The sequence below is a fragment of the Cricetulus griseus genome, assembly GCF_003668045.3.
Source record: "Cricetulus griseus strain 17A/GY chromosome 1 unlocalized genomic scaffold, alternate assembly CriGri-PICRH-1.0 chr1_1, whole genome shotgun sequence".
Taxonomy (NCBI): Eukaryota; Metazoa; Chordata; class Mammalia; order Rodentia; family Cricetidae; genus Cricetulus; species Cricetulus griseus.
The window spans coordinates 45,953,286-45,979,671 of NW_023276807.1; the positions used below are offsets into that span (position 1 = coordinate 45,953,286).

The following is a 26,386-nucleotide window of genomic DNA, read 5'->3' on the forward strand; positions in this document are numbered from 1 at the left end:
CAGAGCAAGCAAAACATGACTTCTTCTCTCAGCACTGTATGGCTGCTGGAAAATGTTATAGAAAATAATGGATGCTGGAGAAGGCATGTGTAACTTGTACGCCAGGAATGACTGGTATGGGGTTCATTTTGCACCCTGCTCCAAAATTCTTGCTCTTTTATTTTTTAACTTCTCTTTTTCTTCTTACAATGTCCTATAAAGAAAGAGGAATGAGTTATCTGTCAAATTTAGATTTTGCAAGCTTGTGGATTGATGAGACAGCTATTGAAATACATTTCAAAGAAAGATTTTCAACACACAACTGTCATTTCCTTTCCTTGTGGGCCAGATGCTGAAATACTATGTGATAAAGATTTTAGGTTTCAATTGTAAAGAGAAGGAAGTGGATAAATCAGTGCGGCCTTCTTTACCAATGATGACAAAAGAGGTATAGTTTAATTTATTTTTTTTCTGAAATTACTTGGGTTTATAGGGCATATCTTCTCTGTGAATGTGTGAATGTGTGAGGAGAGAGAGAGAGAGAGAGAGAGAGAGAGAGAGAGAGAGAGAGAGAGAGAGAGACCTGATTAGTAATTTCTAGTAGAACTCTTATTCTACCACTAATAGTTTGGTTAGTTTGGTTTTGTTGAAGAGGTAAAATAATAGTAAAAATTCCTGCTAAGGTTTTCACTAATGAATACATAATAAACATGCATTAAATAAAATACTTTATAGTCAGTTTAGCAAGGAAGTATGTATGTTTTGTTAAAATGTTGGCTTTATTCAAAGTATGTTTAATAAATTAGTTTGTTCCTTTCTCTTCACATGACATTTTTGGCTCTAACCTGAGGGTTGTATTAATCTTTCCTTGCTCATAGAGTGAATATTGGCAGAGCCTCCTACAGATATTTTTTGAAATACATATGGGGAAGGGATACAAAGAATAAAATACATTTATTTTTGAAGTTCTTAATATAAAGCATATGCCCAAGCAGAACTAATATAACTTGAGCATTCTATAGAGGATACGATTTCTATAGGTAACTACTATATGAAGAGGAAAGGCTGTTACTTTCAAGGGAGAAAGAACTATAAAAATATCTTCATGGAGGTGTTACAATTTAGCAGGATATTGATGGATGAGTAAGACTTACCAGCATGAAATTGGGGTGGCGTCGTCGCTGGCCATGTGGAACTGTGGCAGAATAGTCACAGAGCTGAAATGATGAATGTTTTGGGTAGTAGCTGAGAGCACACATTGTATAGGTACACTTCTTGCTTTCAAACTCCACCATCTTCACTTTCAGCTATATAACATTGAGTAAGTACCTTAACCACTTAGGTCTTGGTGTCCTAAGTTGTAAAATGGAGAAAATCCAACTATACAGCTCACAGAGCTCCCTTGAATCTAAAATAAATAAAACTCATATGGTAATACAGAATTGTAAAATAGTGCTGATTCATTTATTGTCAGCTTTCTGCATACTAGGTAAGCTAAAGATTATTTTAGTCTTCATAGTGTCCCTTTATATTGATAGCATATTAATATTATACATATATAAAATTATCCTTCAAAGCTGTTAAAATATTTGCTTGCTTTCTTAAAAATTGCATAGCTAAAAGAAAGGCACATTCACTCTCCACTTAGCATGCTTGTTAATACTTTATTATTTATTCTTCTGTTTTGATTTTTTGAGAATTTTATAGTAAGTATCTTCATCACATTCTTTTCAGTCACTTTATGGTCTTAGATTCAAATACTGATATTCTGTTTCCAATAACAATTCCACTATCATTAGGCACAGTAGGGTTCAGTCTCTAACCCGAATCCTTATACACTCATTTCTTCAGCATGGAAACAATGCTTGTGCAAATACACTCATTTCTAAAATGACACAAATTGTCAGCTACTTATGAAAAGAGATAAGGTTTTTTATTTTAAAAGAATAGAGGAAAATTAAACTAGGGCCATTTGCCCCAAGTTTAAGAAGAATTTGGCTGTAAGAAAATCATAACAAATGATTGTAGCTTTATCTTAGAATAAATGATACATAATAAATATGAAAAGATAAATGGCAGGCTGTGTGGTCTGAGGCAGCTGCTTGGAAGGCCATGGCAGTCAGACAACAAGCTCCAGACTTGCCTGGGCTACAGAGAGTTTAAGCCCAGCCTGGGCAATTTTGTGAGCTCTTGTTTCAAGATGAAAAGTAAGAGAGTGCTGGGGGTATAGTTCACCCATAGCACCTTGGTTGAGCAGGCATTGTTCCCAAGTCCAGTGCTAGTACAATGACAACAACAACAATGAAAACTAATAGTTATAGATGATAGACACAAATCCCTTACTTAGTATAAGTATAAGAAAGTGTCCCTCTCTTGTACAACAAATGGATATGACCAGACAATAGCCAAGTACATAAGAAATAATAATGTGGAGATATCTCTTCTACAATAATTATAAACATGAAAACAAAGGTATATTAAAATAGCACAACTCTTGTTAACATCTAAGCAATTCTATGGTGATGAATTTGGTTTAAAATCTCCACACTCACATATTACTCAAATATATGTGTGTATTATATCATTTTTCTAAATAGTGGTAGACACCAGGAAATTCACAATAATTTTTGCTTAGTCTAGTAGTTCAACAGAAGAATATCAAGAGAATAAGCCTGATTGACCACAGTAGCTATGATGTCATTCTTTATAATAGTAAAATCATGAGCTCCAGAATAAGGGGTTTTTAGGAAAATGGCTATAGAAAGAGATACTCATGTTTGATTAAATGTCATATAGTTCATTATTTTAAATTAGAAAATAATCAAATGAGAAAAACATGATTTTTAAGGAAAATATGTTATACAAATCAATATGTGCATTGCCATGTCCATTGTATAAATTTAGACATAGGCACAAAGACTACAATGTCTTATTAGTAGTACAATGTCTTATGGTATTTCATTGTACTAAAATGACAGATGGTAAAAGATGAATTCCACCCCAACTTTCATGTCCCTACATTGTTTAATGAAAAAATGAAAAAAAAAATTGAAGGCCATGGTTCGTGCTAACCTCTAAGTTCTTTCATATGGCTTTCCTGTTGCTACTTCCATAAACTTTTGACCCTTTCTGAAAAGCTGATATGGCAGAGATGTGTTTCGCTTCTCATGAGAACACTCTGTTAATAGATTATACAAGTCCAAAAGATTTCCCAATCCTTTATCAGTGCACTCGTGTGTGGTGGGGGAAAGTCACTTGATGTGAGGTTGTTTGGCTGTTAACTTGGAAATTGCATTTAAGGTCACATGAGAATGCTGTAAAGCTATTCACAGACTGCTAATAAGGACTCACCTGTATATGTATTTTAACATTTAGAAAGTTTTCATAGTAAAAATCAGATGATACCTGAAATAATTGGATAAATGTAATAATAAATTTCTTTGGGGACAAAGTGGGATATTCTGGTGATATCTTTTGTCAGTTAACTAAGTCCATGCAGATAAGAAAGAAACATTTTCTAGTGCAAAGCAGTAATTTTCATTTCTACATTTGTGAAATTTGAACCCCCCTTGAAGTACAAGCAGATCTCTGAAGCACAGTTATCCTGTGGAACATTTTGTCTTTTTCTTGTATATTGGTTTTCATTATCATTTTGTTTTGTTTTATTCTGATTTTATGGTTCTGGGGATCAAACCCAGATCCTTGCATCTGATAGGCAACCACTGTGATCATCATGGGAGTAAACAGGGAGAGACAAAAGGACAAGAGCTGGGATCCCAGCATTCCCTGGCAAACTCACTATCAAGGTATAGGGGAAGACACAACAATGCACCAGTAATCACAGCATTTAGGAGTCTGAGGGAGGACCATTACTTTTTAAGGTCAAACTGGTTCACCTAGTGACACACAGTCTCAAAAGAAAATGAAAAACAAACAGAAAATAACCAAAGGTTTGTCTGCATTTGGAAGTGTGTGATCATTCTCCTTACTCACCCACTAATCAAGCTTTTTTCAAGTTTGTTTCTCAGTTTTATTTTTTTCTGATAAAATATTCTCTATATGCCTGTTTCTCAATCCCCCAACACACTTTAAAGGGCTAAAACTGTAGGGAGTAAATTGAGAGAAATCTCCCAATAGGTGATGAATCTTTGTTGCTGCTGTAGCTAGTGAAGATGTTTTTGTCATGAATATGAATGTTTATTAAAGGCATCCCAGCAGTAGATTGCTGAAAGCATATGTTGCCCACAGTGATAAAATCTCTACAGCTTCATTCAGAGTCGGTGTTCATAATGCACAGAAAACTGTGGGTGTCAATGAGAGTACTGTGTTTGGAAAAACACAAGGATGAGGATTGGGAGTGTTGGAAGTTGCTGTCCTCCCAGCCACACTGCTACAGTCTTCATGAGACCAACTGTACCAAACTTCGAGTATCTGTCACCACTGAGCCTATAGACTGTAGACATTCTCTTTCCACAGGCTGAATGAGAGAGCAGGGAGGGTCACTGGACATTTACCAAAGTATCTGACCACTCTTACAGCCATTTGTATGTAGTTACATCCTAATTGCAATTGCTTTCATGAACTCAGGGAGGGGCTAAGGCATAAAGGCTCATAATTAGTATGAAAAAGAGATTTCATCGATGCAAACATGGCGAAGCCACCATCCATAGACTCTTCAGAGGGGCTGTGCTCAAGTCAGCCATGGTTCTATAAATATCCCATCATCCATGGTCTTTAAGTAGACCCAGGATAATCGTTTCCCAGAGTGCTGTCCTGGAATCATGCTTTCATTTATCACTAGGATCTAAAAAGCAGGGGAAAGACATTGTTCCCATATCCCCTGCAAGAAATGTTAGCAGTGGGGAATATAACTGCAAGAGAATCAGATTCAGCGATTGAAGATCTAGTATGGAAGTTTAGAGGGTGAGAACTAGGTTAGATAAACATCCTCCTGAACCAATATCCCAAACACATATCGTCTTGGCAAAGATTAGTAACATGTCCCTGAATGTGCCAGTAGGATCTGGGCAAAGCTAGCGGCCAGTTGAGTGAGACTGGCAACATCAAAGGATTTCAGACAAGGTCCAGGCCAGAGGCAGTCTGGGTTCCTAAGTTCTAAGGGACTTGGTTCTAATCTGTAGAAAAAGGAAAAAGAACTCATAATTTTATCCAAAACATTTCAGTCCTGCTCCATCTTCCTCATACTAGTGTTCTAGCTTGTGAAAAGGCTGAGGCAAAAGCTAGGGAATATGCAATGTGATGCTGATGGAAAGTCAGGCCGTTTAGCTAGAAGATAAGCCTTCAGTGGAGTGTCAAGGGGGGTATGAATTTTCAAGTCATGGCAAGGTATTTCCTATAAGGAGTTGGATATTAAAAAAAAAAAAAAGAAGGTTGAGACGATAAGTTCTTTTAGAGCCTGTTGCATTAACACAGGGGCAAGGAAGGATGCCACAAGTATGCTACTTTGGACCCTGAAGCACGGGGTCCAAAGTAAAACTGCCACAGAATCTGAATCGCCAGCAGAAATTGGAAAGAATTGCTGTCTGCAAATGACCTCACCTCTGCAGTAACCTGGTTTCCCAAATATCCACTTCAGTTGGCAAACAAAGACATGAGATGAAAAGTCTGATAATTGTATTAGTACAATTATCCACCCAACAGTTATAAAGTATATTCGAAGTTCCAGGTCGTCTTCAGTACTAGTGATACAGTGCTGGACAAAAACAGACACGAAGTGGCCAGTCCATAGCTTATACTCTAGACATGTTTTTCAGGCACAAAAGTCTTCATCTTTGTTCAAAAATGTTCCTCCATGGAAAACAGAGTGGCTGAACTGCAATGTTTCCTTTGCATTTCAGTGAAAATGAATTCAGGATATCTCAATAGGCACACTAAAGCCTTCTTTACTGGTTTGGAGAAGGACCAATAACAAAAAGATCTTGGTAACGGTGTGCAAACAAGGGCTTTCCCACACCATTCTTTAGGACATGTGCTCAGGAGTCAAATATTTCCCACTGGGCCACAATAGCTGTGAATGTAGCTTGAAAGTGATTATAAAGCTGTTTCATTATTAACTCTGTTTTTTTTTTTATCTTGTTTTGTTTGTTTATTTGTTTACTTGCTCATTGTTTTTGCTTGATGGGGGAAATCCTGTCTACCTAGAGATTAAAAGACAGGAAACAGAAGGAGAGCCTGGATCAGATGGTCCAAACTGGCTGCCTCCAAAGTCACTTTCCCAGGTTGTTATTCATTTACTTAATTGCTTAAGGGCTTCTATTTGCTTATCTTGTGAGATAGCCTTACAGTCTGGCCCAGGCTTAACTCTGTAAGCTCCCCCACAGGCAAATGTGATGGGATTCTTGTGAGACTGCCATGTCAGCTTCAGTCTCTACAGCAGGTAAGACTAAAAGTATTTTCAGTAAATCTGTTTGGTTTGGGCTTTTTCTTCCTTTTTCAATTTCACCAACCTGAAAAAAAAGAAGATGCTGTCAGTTTCTACACCTACCTGTCTTTATTCCCTTGTCCCAGTGGCCAAATCATATAAAGATCACAATCCTCAGACGAACAACAGAAGATGTGTGGGAACCCATACTCAGAAATGATCAATGTGCAAAGATTGTTAGTGTGAGCAGCCAATAAATAATCTCTTTGGCGCTATTTTTAGAAGTATATTGACAGGGATTTAGTCACATCCTTGCTAGTCAATGAATCTCCCAAAGCAGCCTGTGCCTTTAGAAAGGAGTGGTGGTCCTCCATCTGCAGTCTAGGCTGGAGTTTTGTTTCCTGCCATTGTTAAAAATTTAGTTAAAATTGCAGCGCTAAACTTGTCCCTCAGCATGGGGGTCGGGGGAGGGGTGAACAAAGAAAGATTAGAAGATGCTGGCATCCCACTTGAAATCTCTGACCAAGAAAAGAGTTAATCTGTTTATCCTCTCAGGCAATGTTCTTAAAATGCAGATCATTCTATCAAAATCAGCACCATTTCTTGAAAATTTGTTACAATTTCAAATTATTTTATTAGTTTATTTTATTCTATTACACATTCCATTTTACTTATTTTCAAGTACAATTTCAAAAGCCTAGAATGTAGTTTAATGGTAAAAAGCCTATTGCATGAAAGCTTGAGTGAGGCCTTGAATTTAATGACTAACACCAGGAAGGAAAGAAAAAATAAGTGGGAGAAAGAAAGAGAACCTGGTATTTTAATTAAATACACTTATTTTAATGTAAAAAATTTAAATTTGATTAGATTTATTTAATTTTGTTTGCTAGTTAGTCTTATGACAACCTGACACACAAATTAGATTTATCTGGAAGGAGGGAACCTCAACTGAGAAAATGCTTCCATAAAACCCTGTTGTAACAGGCTTAGGTTACTCCCCATGAGTAATGTGAGGAGTGGATTGGGGTAGGGGTAGGGAGGTGGCAGTGAAGGGGGGTGGGGACATGGGAGGGAGGGGGTACTGTGATTATTATGTAAAATGAATAAAAAATTTAAAATAAAAATATAAAAGAGAAAAAAAAAGATCTGGCTGTAAGGCATTTTCTTAATTAGGGATTGATAGGGAGGACCCTTCAATTGTGGGTGGTGCCATCCCTGGGCTGCTGCTCCTGGGTTCCTTAAGAAAGCAGGTTGAGTAAGCCACAGGGAGCAAACCCCTAAGCAGCACTCCTCCACACACTTTACATCAGCTCCTGCTCCTGCCTCTAGGATCCTGCCGTTTGAACTCCTGTCCTGACTTAGTCATAGTGTTTCATTGCAGCAATATAAACCCTAAATCAGTCTTTTTGTATAATTGGAAATAACAATGGGACCTGGTACATGCTTGGTAAGTGTTTCACCACTGAGATTATCTTGGTCATATTTAAATTTGTAAATACAAAAGTGTACATGTTAGTACACATGTGATATTTTGATGTTGTATATGCATTGTATCTTATTAAAATAATGTTAAATATCTCCTTTGGTGAAAGCTTTCAAGGTTCTTTTTGCTGTTTTTGAAAGGGTAGTACAATACTGTCATATGTAGTCATTTGACTGTACAATCTCAGACCAGACTCTTTGCTTCTCTCAACTATGACTTAGTACCTTCTGATCTACAGTTGCAAATTATTGACCCTCTCTATGCAAATATCAGGAAGTCTGTCATGGTGGCCTATTTCGCTCCTCAAGACATTCAAAACATTATACCTGTCACTAGAGATAAAGGTATATATTGCTCAGTAGAATATTGATTTAACTTAAATGATACAAGAACAGATTTATGTTGCATAATGCAAAAGTATAAAGAAATAGAGAAGAGTTGGGGGAGAGAGAGAAGAGAGAAAAAGAAGAGGAAGAGGAGGAGGAAAGGATAGAGAAAGGGTCAGTTGGAAGGGAAGGAAAGACAAGTTACCTTTTCCTGTGCATTTGAATCTAATGGCTTGACTTTATCTTTCTAAACAGATAAACAGATGCTTTGGCACGGAAGTTTAATTAATTCAGAGCAGAAAGTCACAGGAAATATTTGTCCCAAGCTTGTGTAACTATTTGTTCTAAGGGAAATCACTTATTTTGCCTTCAGCTAGTTATTTTCTGCTGCTTGGATTTTGTTTTGTTTTGTTTTGTTTTTTTGTAGTTAGAAAAGTAAGGTTACACCTCCTCACATGTGAAGACCACATGCTTGTACATACAGATGCCTTTCTACAGAGAACAACACAGCATTCAGTCTTCAAGAACCTGACTTCTTAAATCTGCTTTTAATGTGTTTGTAACACATGACTGGATGCCTGTTTATGTGCTTGTGAATGTGTGTCCGGAGGAAGTGAAACTGAACATGTATCTACCTGTATGTGGAGATGAAGATCGATGCTGGATATTGTCTTCTGTTTCTTTGCACCATATATTTGAGACAGGATCTCTCTTGCTCTTCCTGAGACCAGTGGGTTGCACTGACTGGCCACCATAGTGCTGGAGATCCCCGTCTCCACTTCTGAGCACTCGGGCTCTATCACCTCTAGCTTTCCAGGGATAATAGGCATCCAAATTCAGGTATCCATGCTTGATTAGCAGGCAGCTATTATTGACAGCTATTTATTAACCTAGCCCCACAAATATGCCTTTTTTATGCTTCAATGAAAAGTCATGAGTGAAAGGGGAAAATTAATAAAAGTCTAAAACCCTGACTCCAAAGCCCAAATAGGAAAACTCTTAAGCTTCTCTGAGTTCCCAAAAGGCAGCCCAACAGAAGGTCCACATGACTCAAGGCCTTAGACCAGATATCACACCCTAGAGTGGTGTTGACATTCCTCTAGGCCAAAGAGGATCAGATGGTTATCAATTGTAGAAGTCCCCAGCCCAGGAGATAATTAACAAACTCATTTCCTCTACAGCATCCTGCTTAATTGCACCTTGCCTGAAGCATACAACCATTGTCCTGTCCTGTGTAACCATGGAATTTTTGTAATCTTGGGGCTTCCTGCCTTACAATTTTCCCTTATGAAAATTTCAACACCCCTCAGTTGAAAATGGGGACTCCATTTGTTCCCGAATGAATGGGGTCCTTGCTGTGGCTCCTATCCTCGAGTCAATAAGTCAATAAAGAAACCTTTGTCCTTGCATTCTGTGAGTCCTCTTCTTGTTGGTGAGTTCTTTTTGGGTTCTGCAATCTGGGCACAGCATTGAGGAAGGTTAATATAGTGCTCTATATGATGTGTGTATTTAATTATATGTTTTGCTTGCTAAAATTGAATCTAAATTATAATGAACTTGAAACACTATGAAAAAAAAAAAAACGACCTTGGCCATGTCATATGGGATTCATGTATTCTGTGTGTTTGGTAGACCACAGAGCAACAGAGGCTCTGCCCTGATGAACCAGAGGATACAGACAGCTGCTCAGAATCTGTGAAATTTGATGCTCGCTCAATGACAGCATTGCTTCCTACCAGTAAGTAGAAAGTGGCTGAGTGACACAGGTGGTAGGGTGGATGGCTTAAATCAGCAGAGCTACACAAGTGGTGGGTTGATGGGGAATGTTCTTCTGTACATATGTTTCTCTTATTGGTTAATGAATAAAACACCGATTGGCCAGGCAGGATAATAGGTAGGACTAGGAGGCAAGGAGGATTCTGGGAAGAGTAGGAAGAGAGGAGTGGTCATGAGATCCCAGAAAGTAATGTAGCTGGGCAGAAACTGCCACTAGCTGACCATAGAGGTCTGGAGGTCTGTACAGACAGGCAGGAAGTGATGTAGCTGGGCAGAATCAGTATATAAGCAGAGACAAACAGGAAATCACCATCTTCTCTTTGGAGATGTTGAATAGATGCAATGTAGCAGGCAAAGGAGTTGCAGGTCTGGTAAGCCAAGACCACGTGGAAATATATGGATTAGTAGTTATGGATTAAGAATAAGAAGCCCAAGTCACTAGCCAACACATTTATATTAATACAGAGTTTGGGTGTTCATTTGGGGCAGATAAGGGTGGCAGGGCCCTAGCTGGGCCAAGAAAGCTCACATTACAGTAGGTTAGGTGGCTTAAATCTGTAGAGTTTAGTTTGTTTGTTCTCTCACAGTTCTCTGTCCTAGAAGTCTTAAATCAAGGTGTCCAAATGGACATGGGTCATTTAAAGACCATGTCTCTTCCCTGCTTCTAGCGCTTTCTGGCAACTCTTGGTGGTTCTGCTTTTTAAAAGCATCACTGCCACCTCTGCTTCCTGCTTCTGAGAGTTTGTTTTCCTGTGTGATTGTTTATTCTTTTCTTATAAAGATCCAACCACAAGAATAAATACCGCACCACAAGACATCATTTACACTTGACTATATCTGCAGCCACCCTAGTTCCAATTAAAATCACCTTCATAGTTATCTAGAGCTAGCACTTCTGCATATCTTCTTGAGAGATAAAATTCACAAGTCACCGATGAATCAGCTTGTGACAGGAACACAGAAGAAACAATGTTCAGAAGCTTCTGATCAGGCTTGAGGTAACAGAACAGAATTGCTTATCAGTCTACTAATTCTTAATGTCCATGTCTGAGATTATGAGTGGAAGGAGAATAGTTAGAGACATTTCAGGTAGAGAAAATAGTATGCAAAACATGAGTTTACACACACAAATTCAAAACTACCATATCTGACTTTTATCTAAGTGGCTTGTTGGGCAGACAGTCTAATTAAATTGAAGATTTCTGGGTTCACTGAGTCCTTGTCTCAAAAATAAAGTGGAAGGGACAGAGTGATTGCTCAGTATCTAAGAGCCCTTGCTTCTTCAGGGGACCTGGCTTTGGTTCCTAGCCTGGAAGTGTCTGTGACTCCAGTTCCTGGGGATCTGACCCCTGACCTCCATGTGCCCCATACACACATAGTATACAAACAGGATTCACATGTAGTTAATCTGAAATACAGACAATTCCAACTTGTTTTTTAAATAATTTTATATTTTTCTTGACTTTACTTTTTTAAAATGTTCCTTTCTTTCCTTTTCCATGTCTCACAAAATGGAATTGGACAGAGCTGAACAAAGTGCTATACATTCTTAACTCCAGAACATAGGAAGTAGAGGCAGGAGAACCATTTCCAGCTGCATAGTGAGCACAATGCTAGCCTAGACTATGTCAGGAAAGAAGCTTGAGAGGCAACTTACTCAGTCAAGTGCCTGCCAGGATCCTCAGAACCTGTATAAAAGGCTGAGAGGGTGGCAGATGCAGAACTCTCTTCTAAACACAACACTGGGGAGACAAACACAGACAGATCGGTGAAGCTCCTGGGTCAGCCAGTCTAGTCAATTAATGAAATGCAGGTTCTATGAGAGACCCTGTTTCAAAAGAAAAGAGTCAAGAGCATCCAAGAGGAAAGCATCCAAGCACTGACCATGAACCTCTACAGAAACCCAAATGTACACATGTAGTCAAATATGTATTCGCGTGCACACACACACACACACACACACACACACACTACCTAAATAATCTACCATTTTCCCTCTGCATCAGCATAGTTCCACTGTAGTCAACATCCCATTAAAAGAATTCCTTTTTCATATAAATATAGATAAATATAGTTTTTACATCCTAATATATCCAGAGGATGGGTTTCATTGATGGATTCCAAAGTTTTGTCAAAATGTAAATCACTCTTGTCCCATTTAAAATAATTGTTCATTATAGTCCAATCATATGAACTATACAAATAGGAAATCATACACAGTCATGTTCTCATGTTTATGCAAAAAGCAGTTTACCCACTGGACCTTATAGCCAGCACCAGGTACCAAGACTTAAATTAATGTTTTTAAATAATAGACTGGGATTTTGTTCTGTTTACTTTTGCTTTGTTTTAGATCCTAAAAATGGGTCTTCCTATCAAGAGAAGCTGAAGTCCTTCAAAACTGCCCTAGTTGCCCTCTACCTTCTTGTGTTTGCCGTTCTCATACCGCTCATTGGCATAGTAGCAGGTACAGTAGCCCAGAATTTTGAAACTTTGTTCATCTGCTATACAGTAGTTTTTCTATGGTAGAGTCACAAAGAAGTTTCATATACATGGCATTCTTCAGTTTCAACAAGTGCAATTAAAATAGATTCTGTGTTGTAAGTAGAAACAGGCTCTTTTAATTTTACAAATAAAATATAAAAGAATAAAATAAATATATTGACATAAAGAAAGTGGGCTAGGTTTACATCTGTTCTGTTCTCTCTTTCTCCTCCCTCCACCTCCTCCTTTGTCCCTTGACTCCTTTTCAAAAATCACTATCTATTATTCTTTCTTATTGGCATATATATAATTGTGAATATATAATTATCAATACATAAAATTGTGATTATGTATGTAATTGTTTTTATATATCTGTATATATACCCTGTGAATTCATTTAATATTCAAATGTATATGTATTTAGGTCTGACCCAACCTCTTGGGATTGGATAACATATCAGGACACTCATTCCTACAGATGATTGTGTCTTTACCAGAAGCCATTAATTGCCAATAGCTAGCTCTTCATACAGACCTTATGAGATTTCCTCCATCTATACTAAAATGCCAATTGGTGGTGTCATTTATCAGGTCTTGTTTAGGTGATCATGCCCTTAACATTTCATTGGTGCAGATCCATGCCATGCATAGAACACACAATCTCTCAGTAGACACCTAATCCTCCTACTCTCAGTCTTTGTGTCCCCTCTCCTGTGATGTCCCCTGAACCTTACATGTACAGGTTGTGTTTTAGGTGTGTCAATTAGGGATAGGTATATCGGAATAAGTTGTTCTCTACATTTTGGCTAGATGTGGATTTTTGTAATAATCTCAATCCACTGGGTTGGGGAGGACTTTTCTGATGAGCATGATGAGCTGTGAGAGTTTACTTATCTGTGGGCACAGATATGTATTGAAGATGCAGTTAGAAATTTATTGGAGTAGGAAAATTGCTGTAGTACATTCTCTGGGATAAGTTTATAGTGCTAGGCATCATGAGCAGGAGGGAGTATTAACACCCCAAGTGGCAAAATTTCATTCAACCTGCCCATGACTGTGTGTGCATGAATGCATGTGTGTAATTTTAAGCAAACATAGCATAATACATGGGGTGCATCTTCATTTATTTAGATCATTGTTAACTTCTTTCAAAGTTTTACATAGCTCTTGTACATGTACTTGTAGACATGACTGAGATTAGATTCTCTTCTTACTTTTGCAAATGCTAATGAGTTTGAATTTTACACTGCCATTGCTCATTGCTGTTACATGTAAATGTAATTGAATTTTTTATATTATACTTTGGTATTTTTTTAAAGAAAGAGGGCTGGTAATATTTAGACTATTTCAAAAGTATATTTTACTTCATAGTCTGAACACTTCTAATGTTGGACAAAAGCACTCCTGAAATTCCAGTTATTACATAATAATGCTCCCAACAGAGAATGAAGTTAACCATGTTTTTTTAGTGTATCTCCAGCATCTTCTAAAGTACATTAAGAAAATCTAATATTCTGTTTCTGAAGTACTTGTCAATGTGCAAACAAGTGTGGTCATTTACACTAACAGTGTCTGTCCCAGAAAAGCATGCCTGTTTTTCAGAAAGTTTTCTATATCAAATGCAAAAAGCAGATGGTCATATTACCTTTTTAAAAATGACTATATCAAATTCACGTATTTCATGTGCTATTATTTAAACATATCTTAACAATATCACAACAACATCTATTAGGATTTTAAAAATAGGATTTGTTATTTGGGTTCCATTTGATATTCTCCAGTCACATATTTCTCTAAGAAGTCTGCCTGAACTGATATAACATTTTCAAATGATTTTTTTCCTGGGTACATGGTATCCTTTATCCCACACTGGTTCATCTAACTTACTTTGTACAAATGTCTCTGCCTCTACCTCTGAGTACTGAGATTAGGGGCGTAAACACATTTAGTTTATGTGGTGCTGGAATCAAACTCAGGGCAACCATATGCTAGGAAAGCAGTCTACCACCTGAGCTACCTCCCAAGATCAGATGTGTTGGATTTTAACTGATATCCAGATTCATTCGTCTTGTTATTATCCTTTTCTTTATGATGCCCCCCAATATATTTTCTATATGCACCATCAAGAGAAAGGCTTAGGAAATGTTCATTTGAATGTGCATGCTAATCTACCCAAGAAAATACTCCCAAATACAAAACCAAACTTCCTTTGTTATGGGGTAATCTGAGAGAATATCTCAAAACAGATTCAAAATTCTACTCAGAAAGAAAAGCTAAGGAAATCAACAAAATATAAGAGTAACTATCATTTTATCACTTTCCATCATTTACTATGCCCAAGAACTGGGCTCTAAACTTTCAGCATAATATCTTAATACATTTTTACAATTACCCTTTCAGCACACACTATAATTATCTTCATTATCCACACCAGAAAACTGAAACTCCTAGGTAATGGGGCATGTGTTCCCATCTATGACTTTTTCGTCCTAACCTCTCTTGTCTACTGGCTCCCACTGTAATTTGGTTATTATAATAAAACATTGTTGTCCAGAAAAAAACATGAAAATAAAATTGTCATAATGTTATCCAAGAGAATATTTCCACAAAAAACCCACAAGCAAGCAAAAAACCAAAAATATCTCCCGTTTTAGCCATTAAAAACAGAGAAAACAAAAATCCAAAGCAAACAGCAAGCAAATGGCAGCTATTGAATAAAGAGAACTAAAGTTTCCTGTAATGTAGATTTCTCATGATCAAGATTATCTATATATTGTCCATGTATACATGTTTATACACAGTGTGAAATACAAACTTGAATAATGCGTTCTTGCTTGGTGTCATCAAATATACACCAGGTATAATTTGAGTAAATTCCATCTCTTTATGTAAATCATGGTCTACAGAGCCTACAAGAACTGTGGTCTCTGATTGGTCCTGATCAGGGGAGACAGAAGTATGAAAAGTATCCTGGGCTATAATCAAGTTCAAAGTTCTTGGGTCATTAGGAAATTTTACCAAGTCAAATATTTACCCTGGAGTAAACAGTAATTGATCTTTGACTTTCTGTTTCTTAAAATTACAGTAGGAACCCATTAAGACAGATAGGAAACAGAATGTTTCAATCTTAGAAATTAATACCAGTACCAAATTCACCAGAATTTTAAGCAGAACTCATTGCAATTATCATGTACCAATAATAGGTAACAATGCATTTCTAGCTCTTAGTACCTGATCCCAATGTCTTTTAAAGAAGAATAAAAATGTACTGCATATGCAGACATGATATCAAGAGATTACAAATGTAGAATGCTGAAAGTATTGGTACAACACTTTGATAGTTGAGTTGATAATTGGAATAAAATGGTCAACATAAAGCTATTCAAATTTAAAGTAGCTCATATGTTAAATGTTGTTTATTATTTCATGGCCTACTTTATATGATATCTTTCTTAAAGAATGTAAAGTATTCCTGACAGAAAAATAACATCGTGAGACTGGAGGAGGACAGAAAGATATGTTCTAGAATGGATGTGTTTAAATTGATACTGAAATAGAGATTACTTTTTAAAATAATATAAATATTGGATAGGAAAAGGTACTACTAATGTGAAAGAGTAAACCCAATATGTAGAATCAAATATCACCAGCTCCCTAGGTATTTATATATGCCATAAATGCTTGACTTCTTTCTGTGTAAAATAGAGACATTACAGAATGCCATCTCTCCAGAAACAAGTGAAAAGCATACTTCTGAAAATATAAACTCTGACATTCTCTTTTAATTTTATTTTTGAGATTATAACATAATTTTACATTTAACAGCATTCCTACCTTACCTTTCCTTTCTCCAAAGCCTCTCATAAACCCCTCATCACTCTCCTAAAAATTAGTGTTCTCTTTTCACTATTGTTATTGCATGCATATACATATATGTACATACATACATATTCCTAAAATACTAACCTGCCTAGTCTGTATAATGTTACTTGTGTGTATCGTTTCAGCATTGACTGACTCTGGACAGCCAATTGGTGTGTTCTTCCTTTGGGAGGACCAGCTCTCCTGCTCCCAGCATTTTTCAGTTGCTTATCCTTCTTTGTGTCAGGTTGAGGCCTCTGGGCTTTTCTGTTGTAGAATATTATTTTAAGGTGTGTTACTGTTGTTGATGCACTGGAACTTTTGTTTAATGATGCAAAGGTGTTTGATTAAATAAAATTCACCTGCGGTCAAGAGGCTAGCTCAGAACTTAGCTGACAGGAAGTTGTAGAGAGGAGCCAGATGGAGAAGGGTTTGCTATTCAGCCTTCTCTGGGAAATAGGGTTTACTTCAACCTTTGAATATTGAGTTCTTTTGTGGAACAGAGATTTAAATAAGTTTCCGTAGTAGCTTTAAAAGAGTCAGTGCCTGGGGGGGGGGGAGCAGAATTCCCTGAGGCTTCAGCTCTTGTGGCCTAGACACTGCTGGTAGTGGCAGAGTGGGCAGCTGCTGAGTAGCATAGCTGTATCTTAAAAGGCAAGGACAATTAAAAACAAAAAGAACAACACTTACCCCTGTCTAATTGGTATGACCAGTGGTGGTGTCCTTTTGGCATTCTTTATATATCTGTATTATAAGGAGATAATCTCTACTTTAAAGTTTTTACTTATCTATTTGATTCCCTCGGATACTTACTGTCTAATTTTTCTATTGCTGTGTTAAGACACCATGACCAAGGCAACTTCAAAAAGGAAGCATTAACTTGGGATTAGAGCCCATCAAAAGGACTATTAGAGCCCACACCCCTCATGGTGAGGAAGGCAGGCATGTTTCTGAGGAGCTCTCATCTTGAGACACAACGCCGAGGAAGGAAGAGCTAACTAGAATGGCCCACGCCTCTCCTACAAGATCACACTTCGCAATCCTTCCTAAACAGTTATACCAAGTGTAGAACCAAAATCTTTAACATGTGAGTGTTCAAGTGTTCAGAACCAACCCATTCTCATAAAACCGACACAGTCAGTCATTGCTGTGGTCTACATTCTAAGGTTCATACGTGCATGCCTGGAAAGTACCATGTAGCTAAGCACTCTGGTACTTGAGTGAACCATTTTTACAGATAGTAAATCTGAAGTTAGTTTCATTTATGATGAAGGAGGCAAGAAATATTCTGTTTTTAAAATTAATAATCAAAGCATTTACTGTCAACTCATGTCTGTGTTGTCAAATTAAAATCACAGTTCAGGCAACCTTTTGCAGCATCAGGTCCCTTCTTTCTATGCTGAGAAAAATACTATTTTACTGTGTGAAATAAAGCTTGTTTTCAAAGCAAAATTCTATGATGAAGCAAGTAGGGTGTAGATCTAGTAAAATAAAGTACAAAGTGCTGTGTTTATAGACACAACTCACTACAGGAATGTTTTATAGAATATGTTGATATATTTAGTATATTTTATTAATTAATTACTTTTACTTCAGTAATATGTTTATGTTATGGATGGTTTATTATAATGGAATTAATATCAGTAATATAGATGACAAGGTGCTACATTAACCCTGAAACATCAAATAAATGCTTATTAATCTTAGGAAATGATCTATGCACTTTTCATATATTTATTTGTTGCTAATAGTAGTAGGAAAATTCTTTTTGCACAGATGGTAAAATGGAAACATGAACATTAGTAATTAGCCAATGTTACTGCTTATGAAACACAGTCTTAAATGCTAATCCAGGCCAAGTCACTCAAATATTTGGTGTCATAACTGCTGGTGAAATGAAGCAATGTTCACCATAGGACAACTTTGAAATACTTTTTATTATTTGTTCATGTAAGTTTATTATTGTTAGAGACAAAAATCCCTTCCCGGTCAGTTTTCTTTGTTTAATTTTGAGAGTGTATTTTAATAAGACCATTTCTCCCTTCCCTACCTCCAAACCTTCCCATATACCCCTCCCTGCCCTTCTTCAAATTTATGACATTTCTATCAATTGTTCTTTCATACATATATGTATTTGTATATCCATATATATTTCCAAATATAACCTGTTGAGTTCATGTATTACTTGTATGTATGTTTTTAAGGTTTGGTGATTGATATTTGGTAATGGTCAAATAATTGTTGTGTTCTTTCCTGGGTAGGGGCACCACTCCTGGTCCCAGCTTACTCTGTTGCATGTAGTTTTTTTGTTTGTTTGTTTGTTTGTTTGTTTGTTTTTGTGTGTGTAGGGTTGAGACCCTGTGGGATTTTCCCAGTGCAGTTTGGTATGGTCATGGGTGTGTTTGTGATATTCTTTATCTAGTTATACTATCAGGGAGTAATCTTTACTTTTAATTTTTTTAATTTGCTTGGTTTACTCTTGGTTTGTTTGTTTTGTTTTTGTTTTTCAAGACAGGGTTTCTCTGTAACTTTGGAGCTTGTCCTGGGACTCCCTCTGCATACCAGACTGGCCTCGAACTCACAGAGATCCACCTGCCTCTGCCACCCCAGTGCTGGGATTAAAGGCGTACGCCACCACCTCCCAGCTACTTATTTTGCTCTTTGTTCAGCTGATGCTTGGACAGTCATGTGGGTGAGGCTTTCCAGGTGTATCTTCTGATGTTATGAGGAGACACAATTTTACAAAAGTTCCTGATCTTCTGACTCTTACAGTCTTTGACCCCCTCTTCCGTAATGCTTCCTGAGCCTTAAATGTGAGAGTGTTTTATAGATGTATCCACTGGGACCAGGCTCTCCAAACATGGACTTTTTTCTTGTGGTTATCTGCTGTTATCTCTGTTCCAACAATAATTTTCCTTGATGAGGGATGCACTTTTTATTCCCAACTATTCAAGTGATATTTCACACTATAGGCGCTCAATTGAGGACTACATAAAACCTTTCTTCTCATTTTGAATTCAGCAAATATAATGACCTGTAGCAAGTAAATATACTTATATGTTTAATTTATTGATTTGCTTATATACAATAATTGTGTTCCCTGTTGTAGATCATATCAAAATTTCATCATTGCATTGCTATATTCAATAAGCTAACATCACAGAAAAGTAAGCACAGAAATATAACATTTTTAAATTGAAAAACGTAACACTTAGTGTTAATATTAATGATAATTAGCAAACATTTCTTTCCATGAGGGCACTGGCTACAAGGATTCTATAAGATATTCTTTCATGTATAATCCACTTTCTAATTGAGTAGAATTTTCATGGTTGTCCGCTGCCAGTGGTAAGTTTTACTATTTATTTTACTCAGTCTCAGCCATTGTGGAACCTGATAGTTGCTTGAAGAAATCTAAGCAAGAGCAGCATAGGTAACTGCCTAGATCAGTCAGAATGGCAAGTGAGGCATGGATCTGGCTTCCAGAATCAAACCTTTGGTCCCATATAAACACAAAGTTGGTGATAATACTATATAGATTTTTCCTGTTGTCTTGTTTAATTCTCAAAAATCCTATAACACTGGTTGCACTAAATTCAACAGATTCAGGTGCACATTTAAATATATTAACTTTGTGAAGATATATTTTTGCTGCTCTATGATGTCATATTTGGAAAATATTATGCCTCAAACTTATAAGACTGTAAAAGAAGCATATGGATAAAAATATTCACATAGTTGTTTGTAACTTGTTGATTTTCCTTAAGTATCTTTTTTTTTTTGTTTTTTGAGACAGGGTTTCTTTGTGTAGCTTTGGAGCCTATCCTGGCACTCACTCTGGAGACCAGGCTGGCCTTGAACTCAAGATATCCACCTGCCTCTGCCTCCCCAGTGCCGGAATTAAAGGCGTGCCCCACTAATGCCCAGCTTCTTTAAGTATCTGATATCATTATAGATAAATGGCAAAAATATTTTAATATGTACTTCTTATATAATTAAAATGTGTGAAATTTTTGTCTTTAAAGACAATGTTTTTATTTCCATTCTTTTTTCTTTATTTCATAGATTATGAAAAATATCGTTTTATACCATTTTGAAAGAATAAGTAGCTCATTTAGAGAACATATATGCCCATTTGGAAGCATGTATCAGCAACTCATTATGGTCCCCAAATTCCATTGAATAGAATAATTATTCTTGAAGATACGATTCATCACAAGACTGCTTTTCAAATATTGAATGTGTTACTAAAAAGGAAGTAAGCTTAATTCATGGAATTTCTAAGCAAATCTGGCAGTTCCATCTTAGGATAATATCCTAAATAAAAACTTTAAAAATGTTTATTATGACACTAAACTAAAAGGCAGTCCCTAGATTCTGTGATTCTAGGACTGGGGAGGCTACAGCAGGAGGATCATGAGTTCTAGGTTAGCCTTGGCTGTATAACAGCTTCAAGCCACACTGAGCTATATACTGAAGACTTGTATCAAAACCAATTAGTATAATAATTATGTTAGTAGAAACAAGCATGATATGATAAATATACAGTTTGACTTTAGTTCAGATTAATAATGCCTACGATACATTGGTTTTCATATTTTCTGCTATGATTAAATATTTTATGATAGGTGAAAATATTCTAATAAAAGCGATGCATTTTTAAAGTGATGAGTACAAAATGATATAGGTTATGATTTGATTATTTTTATTTAAATATTCAGCTCAGTTTATCAATTGGGAAATGAAGACCTGCTTAGTTGGTTCAACTAACACAAGTGATACATCTCAAAGTTTGGTTGGAAAAGAAAACACCAGTAAAGCTGAAATGAGATTTATAGCTCTCATGGAACAAATGAAGGACATGGAGGAGAGAATCCAAAGCATTTCAGACTCAAAAGCCAACCTCATAGATTCAGAACGCTTCCAGAATTTCAGTATGACAACCGACCAGAGACTTAATGATGTTCTACTGCAGTTAAATTCCTTGATTGCGGCAGTCCAGGGGCATGGGAACTCACTAGATGAGATCTCCAAGTCCTTGATGAGCCTCAATACCACACTGCTTGATGTCCAGTTCCATACAGAAACACTGAACTGCAAAGTCAATGAGACTACAGTGAAGCAACAGGAGGTAAGCATTTCAGAAAACAATGGCAAGGTTGACTCTGAAACTAAAACCATCCAGAGTCTGTTTCTTGGGCAATTCAGAAAGCAGAGGCAAGAAATTTGTTTTCTGCTTCAACTACTGAGGTCAGCTCCTCTGACAATCTAATAAAAGGTCTATAGACTTAACTGGTGCCTTTACCAGACTGCCAGCAAAGGTGAATATTTTCCAATGGATCTAGAATATGAAGGTGTTTATATATTGTAAATACCATTTATTGCCTTGTTAGACTACACCGATTATAAGATTCAGATTACCTGAACTTAAGTTGGAAAGGTAAATACCTGTATGTGTGAATTTTATGAATAATCTAATATTCCTTATCATCAAAGTAATATTAATATTATTTACATGGGTATCTTATGACATAGCATTTTTAGATAATTAATTTTGCTATTTCTAGAAGATATGCACAAGTTTTATTGTACCAGTAATTAAAATTAAAATTTGGAAATTATGAACATATTTTCAGCATGTGTTCTTAATATGATAACAATGTAGACTTACAATTATAAGATTCAATATGCATTGTTTTCTACTTCTGCTTGAGCAATGACATGCATTCACCATCAAAATCATAGCCACAAAATAATCAATATAAATCAGATTATAGAATGACCACATATCCATCCCTTTGTATGACTTCTAAGAGAAATATATTTTAGAACACTTGTTAGTAAAGATTCCCTCTAGATCAGATGGAAAAATGTTAGACTGAAGGGATGCTATGGTCCGTGGAATGACAGTGTTGAAACAACCAACTGGAACCTGCAGTCATATAAGCAAGGTTATGGTACAATAAATATTTGTTAACAAAACTAGTTTGTGGATTAAACTTAGCCCATGTACTATAATTTATGACCTTGGCTCCAGATAATTTTATAGCTAATCCTGGCTATGATCTGGATTGAATATTCTTCCTGAAAGAGATATTAAGAACAAAAGGAAAATAAAAAAACTTAAAAACCAAACATTTGTTTTATGATTGTATTTTTGTTGAGTAATTCCAGTTGTTTCTTTTCATTAAAAATTAAGTATTTGACTAAAATTTTACCACACATGTAAAAATAATTTATATATTGTAAAATGTTTAAGAATTGGCATGCTTATGTGAAAACTCTATTTCCATCAACATTTAAAAACCAGCATGAGTGTAAAGAATCACTCTTCAAATTCATAGATGGTCTCTTTTTTCATTAACTGTTATGAGTTTGAAAGCGAGCAGGGAGGGTTTGTAGGGAGGAAAGAATAAGAAGATACTGCAATTTAATTGTAATCTCAAAAATAAAAGATCAACAAAGATATCACTCTTGATGAAGTTATTTTCCAGATGAGGTATATTGGTCTGAAGATCTAGCTCAGTGGTAGAGTAATAGCGTAACAGATATAAGAACCTGGGTGAACCCAGCACTACAAAACAAGCAAACAAGCCAAAACTTATTGCAGCAGCCCTTACTCTTATAATTTTATTTTATTTTATTTTTTGTGTGATTATTTGTGTGAGGTTTATTATTATTATTATTATTATTATTATTATTATTATTATTATTATTTTATTAGTTTAAATTAGAAACAAGCTTGTTTCACATGCAATTTTATTTTTGAGACCATTATATAATTACAATTCTCCTTTACTTTCCTCCCTCCAAGCATCTATACCTTTCTCTTTTGCTTTTTCAAATCCATGGCTCTCTTTTCCACTAATTGTTATTTTATTAATGCACATATATGTAGATACTTAAGTGTCCCTAAATATAATGTGTTCAGTCTGTATAATGCTACCTGTATGTATATTTTCAGACTTACCATTTGGCACTGGACAACCAATTGGTGTGCTGTTTTTTGGGGAAGGCCACTTCTCCTACTCCCAGCTCTCCTCAGTTATCTAGAGTTCTTTGTAAAAGGTTGAAGCCTTATTTGCTCCTGTGCCTTTCTGTGTCCAGTTTGGCACATTCACTGGTGTCATCGTTGTTCAGCCAACATTTGGGCAGTCATGTTGTAGAGACTTTACTGTTCACATAATTTCTACATGTGAATACATATATATATATATATATATATATATATATATATATATATGAGTGATAGATAGTACATGCCTGTGATCTCAGCACTAAGAAGGTAGAGGAAGAGAATCAGGCCAAATGGTGCACAAGATTCTATCTTAGAGAAACATGCAAAAGAAAAAAAAGAACTGTACATACTGTGAATATGTGCATGTATGTATGCATCTATAGATGTTGTATTTATAATTGGTGAAAATAAAAAAGCATCAAAAGTGGAGGCAATAAAATTGAGAGTAAAATACTATGAAAATGCAACTTGAACATCTTACAAATATATAAAACTCTGTCATTATCATCATTATCACAAAGAATTACATCAAACTTCAGTTAATATAAAACAGGTTCATAAAGTAAGAATGTTTTACATCAAATGCACTGTAAAGAAATTTCATTTTAGATAAGATAAAACCCCCATGACAAGATGTTACTTTTCATCTTCAATATTTACAATTGTATATTTGGCAACAATTTTGTTTGTCTTGACTAGGGATCTTAATGAACCATTTATCCAAAAAATAAATGCTTTGCAGCCAGAAAACTAAACTTTTGAACACCCATTTTCCCTTTCTTATCCTATAACACTTGCCCAATGCTATATGCTTTTGAAACATCCAAATTTCAAAATCTCTGTGCACTTACATATTTGCTAACTGTGTGTAACAAAGGTTGCAATGTTTACTGTGTTTTACAGGCCATCAGTAAGTTAGAGGAGCATGTGCGCAAACTCTCAGCAGAAATCCAGTCTGTGAAAGAAGAACAAGGACACATGGAACAGGAAATAAAAGAGGAAATGAAAGTATTGAATAACATCACTAATGACCTCAGGCTGAAGGACTGGGAACACTCACAGACACTGAAAAATATCACCTTAATTCAAGGTAACACATCTTGTCCTAAAAACAAGTCATTAAAATGTATCATTATATGCAGATGTTTGGTATTTGAACTTCTGACACTTAAAGTAAATTGTTTTTGAGGATGCAGTTACTAGAAATGCACAGAAAATGTAGTATGAGGCCAAACGTGGTAAGGTCATCCATACCCTAGAATTCCTTAAAGAGAAATGTAAAGCCAGACATGGTGAGTCAGCATTGGGAAGGCTGAGGCAGAAGGCCACCACAAGTTCAAGGCCAAACTAGACTTCACAGTGAGAGCCAGCCTCAAATTATAAAAGAGAAAAGACAATATAAGCTCAAACAATCTCGTTACTTCTTATGTGACTATACTTTTAATTAGAAATGCCTCTTGAATTCTTCAAGATAATCACAGATATATCAATATCTTCTTCAGTTCCAATGAAACTTGTCCTTTAGCAAGCATATGTCATTTATATCTACATACTAGATTTTAGTTATTTTCACCTTATGGATATTTTTCTGTAGTGGTAACCTTATGGTGTGTGCACTTAAAGTTTATCTCCTGTAAAAATTATTGTTTTTGAAAATACAATCTGACAGCTTCTTTCCCCTGAATCTATTTCTACTACTTTGTGTTGTTGTTTTTCTTTTTCCAGCTATATCCTGCTGATTGTCAGTGTTTTGCTTTTAGTGTTCCATCCCTAAATTTAAGAGAGCCTTATAAGAGCTTTCAAAGGGTATTTTTGCCTCAAGGCAAGGCTAATAGCCCTACCATGTGTCAACTTTAGTTTCTCAAGCTATAGAGCCAGTTAGACTAAAATCTCCTCAATTATATGTACTTCATTTTATGGATGATTTATTATTGGTAGCTCCAAAAGAAAAGTTATTATTATCTGCTTTTGGAGCTCTTCCTAACACCTTTGAATTGGCTAGATTACAAATAGCACCAGAAAAGGTACAAAGAGTTTCCATATCATTATCTAGGGCATCACTTGCTTCGTAATGGGGTACATCCTCAAAAGATTAGCCTTTGCCTGGACGCCCTTCAAACTTTAAACAGCTTTCAAAAACTTCTGTCTCTCTCCCTTTCTTGTTCTGTCTTTTCTATAGTTGATGTGGATTGTTTTTATTGAATTTATCTCCTTTTCAAAGTTACCAAAGAAGGTTTGGAAAGTTTAAGATACACTTTGCTTATCTTGGTTGCTGTTGAAATGTGTTATGATATACATTAACACTGGTCAGCATCTTAAAAGGTAAGGGAGTTAAGCAGGAAACTGAAAGTGCTCTGCCTCATGACACACTCCCTTGTCCCTCTGTTCGAGATTACACTTCACTTCTATGTTACAAACCTTTACAGACCAGAGTTTAGTCTGTATTATTCATTTTACTTTTTGTCAAAAGAATTAATTCAGACTTGCCGTTGTGCTAGACAATTACTCCTTTAAAAAATCTATGTTATCCATCTCTTCTGGGTCATCTTCCTTCTACATAATATAATGTTTTAGAAATTTATTTAGCCAAAGTCAGTGATATGATCTTGATGTCATTTTTTTATTTTGCTCTTGATTTTTCCCTATGTCTTACTCCGTATACATTTTATGTCCACAATTATTTTGGTTGTTTTATGAGGATAATAACTGATGGGGATTTGGCTTCTAAATACCAAACATCTGTAGATGTCCATCTGTCTAATTAAGTGGCCCAGTATTTTCTCTCTATTGTGTGTACTTTGAATGATTGCTGAATTAGTTACTATAACTAATGAAAGGAAAATGCTGTGTGATATTTTCTCTGCAGTGTTTCTCAGACAATCTTCAAGAAATATATAAGAATCTACAAGAAAATAACAGGGACATTTACACAGATACCATTTTCTCCCATTCAATGCTAAGAATCAAGCCTAGGACCTTGACAGGTTAGGTTGACATTCTACCACTGAACTCCACCTAGCCCTCTGATTTTGTTTGTAATCTTAAATATTTTGTTTGGAAATTTCTTAAAGCTGTAG

General features: G+C 36.0%; 1 protein-coding gene across 1 annotated transcript in view; it reads left to right on the top strand.

Annotated features, from left to right (window-relative positions):
* The first annotated feature begins 415 nt into the window (after positions 1 to 415).
* Positions 416 to 26,386, top strand: part of Msr1 (macrophage scavenger receptor 1) — a 69,646-nt gene continuing 43,675 nt past the window's right edge. The window contains exons 1-5 of the mRNA XM_027391222.2: positions 416 to 427; positions 9,803 to 9,908; positions 12,300 to 12,413; positions 21,013 to 21,422; positions 24,213 to 24,399. Coding sequence (XP_027247023.2) covers positions 416 to 427; positions 9,803 to 9,908; positions 12,300 to 12,413; positions 21,013 to 21,422; positions 24,213 to 24,399 — 829 coding nt within the window. The remainder of the gene's footprint in view (positions 428 to 9,802; positions 9,909 to 12,299; positions 12,414 to 21,012; positions 21,423 to 24,212; positions 24,400 to 26,386) is intronic.